Raw genomic sequence first — 5586 nt, forward strand, 5'->3', positions numbered from 1 at the left:
AATAGAAATAAAAGTTTTTTTTCATTTTTTTGGGTTAAGTTTGTTCAAAGCAAAAAACTCTTTTCTTTTTGTAACCATCCATTCCATAAATGCTGTACAGTCCAGCTTTTGCAGAATTTGACCATTGAAATTCTTGAATGATTCGTATGTCTCATAACTTTCTTTGAATGGATTGTTTTTATGTAGTTCTGATGCTAAATGTCGAACAGTATCTTCTGACTTGAACTTGCGACTTCCAGATTCTTGTTTTTTTACTACGTCCAACATTTTTTTCTGTATTATCAACCATTAACTTTATGTTATTCAGAGCCTTCGAAACTCTTTCTGCGTTATTGTTTTTCGTCAGGTTAGATCTCAGGTTTTTAAGTAGTTCTTTCAGAAAGTTGTTTAAGTGCTCCAAATGTAAATCTAGGGAAATATTTCGGCCGGGGTACCCTTTGTTGTTAACAAAACCTTCCCACAACAATTCGTGAGCAAATTCTGATTTGTGTTTTATGGTGTAAAAATACTTAAGTAGGGACAAAGCATAATTTTTATGCCCATGTGCCTTGAAGTATAACATTGCTACTTTGTAATTTTCCATAAGCCTCTCTCCATCGCCTTCCCTGATTGAGTCATTGATGTTGCGTAGTAACAGATTGAATGACAACAAAGCCTTTTGATAGTCCAGCCGCTTAGTCTCCCACTTTGATCTAAAATGGACAAAATTCCAAATTAAAAAGGCTATTTTTTATTCAAAATTATAAACAAAAGTTGACTACATAATATTTCAATCAGCATTCCATTTGTTATATATACAATTTTTATGTAGTTGAGATTAATGAAAGTTTAGAGAGCTTTTGAAGCATGAGCTAACCTGTCGTAGTTATGCTTCTTTTTTTTCATGTTCGTTTCTTCTTCTTTGGCTTTCTTGTATCCTTTCTTTGAGCATTCTCCAGTTTTATTCTTGTAGCATAGATACATATGCAAAATGGGTACAGTTCCTTCTCGTGTTTCTTCTTTTTGAGCTCTCTGTAAACCATCACTGTACTTGATTGTAAATCTGAAAACACAACAATATAGTACAATATAAGTAACTATGATTTAGCGAATTTCTTTGATTACCTTTTAAAACCAGAAAAAACAAAACAAAAATAAAAATTTCAACTGGTTAGATTGTAGACTGTCCAATTGGGAATGAATACTTACTTAGTCAAAATTTCTTCAATGTTATTGTAAAGCCAAAGAAATCTTTCCTTAGGGTCTTCAGAGTCTTTGATTTCTTGCGGAACTGGGTCGTCTGAAATTAGAATATTAATTGTATTTATATAAATTTGCAGTACAAATATTGTACACATATTGTAATTTTAATTCATCTAGGTATTTTCACGAATTTAGACTAAGTGTTTCCTGTCTAATTTTCAGGAAAATGTTGCTTTACAACTTTTGTTACTTTTTATTTACATACCATCTATATTTTTCATATCAAAATGAACCATAGCACAGGCAACGATTTGAGAATCAAGCTCCACATCTGAGAAATCTTTGTATGCATTAAAGGCTTTTTTTTGGTCCTGATTTTGCATTTGTCATATTGGTTACATTCAATGACCACTGAGTGGTGCCATATTGGGAACCCGAACTTGACTTTTGAAATAGTGTTTCTTTGAGCTAGAAATATAAAAGAAAAGAGAGTTCAAGCTTTTTTTAGCTCAATATAATGATAACTGTATCCTTGAATGAGTTTAAAATCTTAGAATTATAGTTTTACCTATTTTGGATTTTGAGCACTCAGTGCATACTTTGTTCACCCAAATTGAATTTAATATAACATGACAAGTTAAAATTTTTAGTTATGATCATAATTTTTGTTTTTAAGTTACATGAATGTAGTGTTTATACTTACTATGTAAAGAGTTCTTTTTAAATGCCAATGCTCAAATTTACTCCATACTCCTTGAAGCTTTTCAAAATCATTTCTTCCATCAAGAAAGCACCTCTGAGCTGAGTCACACCCGTCCCTCTGTCTTTTGGTCTCCTCCCACTGCTATTTGTTTGATAACCTTAAAAATTGATACCATTAAATTAGAGTAATGATGATTCATAATGTTTGCAGCCCAAAATAGCCAGGTATTTTCTCTATGTAGTATACTAGTAAGTAAAGCCTTGTAACTCCTTAGCATTTTGGCAACTAAAATAGTAATAACATTTTATTTTCATTTTATTTTTTACCTCTATGGTACCATCTTCTAATGTCACTTGAGGAACATAGTTTTCTTGAATATGCTTTACAATGTCAATCATACCACTGGTACTCGTTTCATCTTTGAATATTAGTCCAAGAGGTACCTAAATTCGAAAGGAAAAATCATTTGCATATTATAAAAGGTAGTCCAAAGTTATAACATAATATTGAAAATAGATGAAAATAATTTTTTTTTGATTTTAGTATTTTTGATAGTGGATTAAAAAGTGAATTAAAATTCCATATAAAAGTAATTTTTTACTTACAACTTCTGATTTTTGAGACATTTCTTGAGTATAAATATGTGGGATGTGCATACACACGTTTTTCTTGAATATCTTGAGAGCAGGGACATTTGCTACCAAAACTCTTGCAACTAAAATCTTATTGGATTCGAAAAGCGTCTTTTCAGTGTCTTCATTTGCGACAATAGTTGTTTTGCTGTACTCTTCTGGTGATCTCTTAGCTGTAATACAAACAAAGAATTTTGTTAAAAAGACATAAAAATAGCAAAACGAGGTTTCTAACTATTGTAATTTTGGATTCAAAGCTCAAGCTTCTCATGTCCGAAAATAAAAACTGAAAATGAAAATTCTACCTTCCATAGGATCTGTCCTGTGTTTAACACCCATATGATGAAACCAATGTATACTTTGATTGTGGTTATCCTTTGTTTGATGCCTTGTTATTTGCTCAAAATCAAGATTGTCTCCAACATCCTATTAGTATTAGATAGATGTTTTCATGAGTTCATATTGGATTTTTATTTTTGTTTTATCCTAGAGATTTTTAGTCTAGGCTCGTGCTTTATTGTAAATATCTACTATATTATTAAGACAAAAAGATTTTAGAAAAAAGCAATACAGTTGAGGTTGCTAAACTTACTAAATATCCTGGTGGTGTCGGGTGTGTCTTTCTGTACTCCTTGACGTGATCTTTATTCTTAGGATCTAACCCCTCTGCCTTCATCCCTTTGTATTCGTCCTCTTGAGCCTTTTTCCAAGCCAATACAACCTTATCGAAATCTTTTGCCATTCCACCATTCACATCCACAGCAGTTCTGTAACAATTAGTGACTCCTAATTTGTTAAACCAACCAAATGCTCTCTTTTTAACACCAGCCGCAACAAACAGTTGATCATTTCGGCAATTAACAACATTTCTACGATTAGGATACCTGAGGTAAATAGGAGATGCAAAAATGAAAGTCATAGATCTACCTTAAGGGAACTAATTTTGGCGAATCTTTTTTCAATTCGCCAAAAGTCTAGATCTAGACTACTAATTTAATAATGATTAATTCGAGAATGCTAACCCATAAATGAAACTGAAAAAGAGAGACGCACTCCAGAAAGAGGAAAAATTATTCAAACTCTCTCTCGCGCGTATTTTTGTTTATGACAGACTTACTCTTTTTCGGCTTTTATCTTTGTGGCAGTATTACCCTTATGGGAAATAAAAGAATTATGGTCTGGAAATCGAGACTACAAATTCGCCAAAATAAGTTCCCTTAAGGTATGTAAAATTCAAATGATCTATGTAAAATTCCTTCTCTTAGTAGTACAAAATAGCAATTATAATTCAAGTAGTATATATTTACCTCTTTTTGAATATTGATGCATATATTCCTAAACGAATAGCTTTTGCCTTGTCCTCTTTTCCATCCGCTACACCTAGGCTTCCTTTAAGAGCAGTCGATAGAACTGGACATAGTTCGTCGATTTCGTCGCACATTTCATTGTAGTTAAAATTCACTATTTTGTCGATGCTTGTATCTTTGATCGTTGACGATTTATCAATTTGTTTGATTTCATCGTAACACATTTGCTTGAAATCCTCTAAATCTCCCTGAAAATTAAGAGAAATACATGTTTTTTTATAAGCATAACGTTTGTACTGAGACCTGAATTTTACTAAAAAATAAGCATAACATAAGCATATTTAGTGAGCTTTGGTTTTGAGGTGTGTCAGTAGATATTTTTGATTTTTATCAAATGATGAAAAAGAAGTCGCTCTATTTATTTGCTTGATTTACAACCTTCGTTAAAAAATAATATTCTCTACCCCTTAGTGAACAACACGTTTAAGGTCTTTAAGAACTTGAAAATTTTTGATAAAATCCAAGTTATGGGGACTGAAATTAGATTTTTGATTTTTACGACCCTTACCTTACCGGGATTTTTGAAGGTCCAAACAAGGCACCCTTAAGGGCGGCACATACCCGTACCCTTCACTTGCCTAGATACCCCCGGGCCCTTTGGACTTTGGAAGGTGAAAACCCTATAAAATTTGCAGAAAAAATGTTTCATAACCCACTTACGTTAAAAAGAGGAGCTGGTGGGGAGACTTCTCTATCATTACGACTATCATTTCCTTGAGATTCCTCTCGTAAAACGTCAAACATTGGTCCTTCTGGCACGGTTTCAACATCCATAGGTTCAAATGGTTCTGCTTGGATCACTTCAACAGGCATGGGTTCTTCTTGTGGTAGTATTTCAGACATGACCTCTTCTGCTGATGGTGGTAGACCCAATTCAGAGCTTACTTTAAGGTTAACAAGAATCGAATCAGCTCTCTCCAAAGCCTTCAAATTAGTATGACATGTTTTACAAATTGAATCTGACTTTTCGCTGTCATGATTAAGGATAATGTTAAACTTTGCATATCTCGTCTGTATGGAATTTCCATCTTTGTCCCTTTTGAAGACGTTGTCTCTATGTTCATTTGAAGTTGCAGTATCATTAAAAAGTTTTTCGCATACTCGGCAATGAGTTGATTTCTTCTGTTTTTGTGATGTTTTTGATGTTATTTCTGTTTTAGAAGACTTAGTTTTAGGCATTTTTTTCTTCGTTCACTCACACCTCACACTTTTCACCAGATTTTCTCACTCTTCAAAGTTGTAATTAGCTTTCACTTTCACTTCACTTTCGATCGAAAAAATATTTTTTTTCCCCGCTCAAAAATTTGGGGGCGTTTAAAAAAAAAGAGAATTAGTATAATTTCTTCTGTTTACAGAAATGATCAAGAAATTTGATATCATATGAGCAAAAATCCATAACAAATTTTCTTCTAGTTGAATATTTTATTGAAGTTTTTTAAATTGAAATACTTTTTCTGTTGAACAAAGTTCTCCCGCCCTAACCGAAAAAGTATACTTTGAGAATGGTTGGCAAAATCCCACTCTTACAATTATACATGGTCAGACTTCCAAAGTTCCATTTCTGGAGTTTAGAATACCTGGTAAAGAGAGTGAGGATGGCATGGGACTTATAAACAAACTTGAAATTGTGATTCGAGATGGTAGCTGAAAGAAGTGATACATGGGAAGAAAGGGAGTAGAGTTTAAAAAAGAGATACTCAGT

General features: G+C 32.8%; 1 protein-coding gene across 1 annotated transcript; it reads right to left on the bottom strand.

Moving 5' to 3' along the window:
• Positions 1-1988: 1988 nt before the first annotated feature.
• LOC136798854 (uncharacterized) lies at positions 1989-5063 on the bottom strand. Its single transcript, XM_067055524.1, has 7 exons — positions 4545-5063; positions 3825-4072; positions 3110-3401; positions 2823-2943; positions 2491-2690; positions 2212-2328; positions 1989-2042 (listed from the first exon to the last, which is right to left on the bottom strand). Exons 1-7 carry the CDS (start codon positions 5061-5063, stop codon positions 1989-1991), a joined length of 1551 nt encoding a protein of 516 aa, XP_066911625.1.
• Between the last annotated feature and the right edge of the window lie 523 nt (positions 5064-5586).

This window comes from Clytia hemisphaerica, unplaced genomic scaffold (assembly GCF_902728285.1).
Source record: "Clytia hemisphaerica strain Z4C2 unplaced genomic scaffold, Clytia hemisphaerica genome assembly, whole genome shotgun sequence".
Lineage (NCBI taxonomy): Eukaryota > Metazoa > Cnidaria > Hydrozoa > Leptothecata > Clytiidae > Clytia > Clytia hemisphaerica.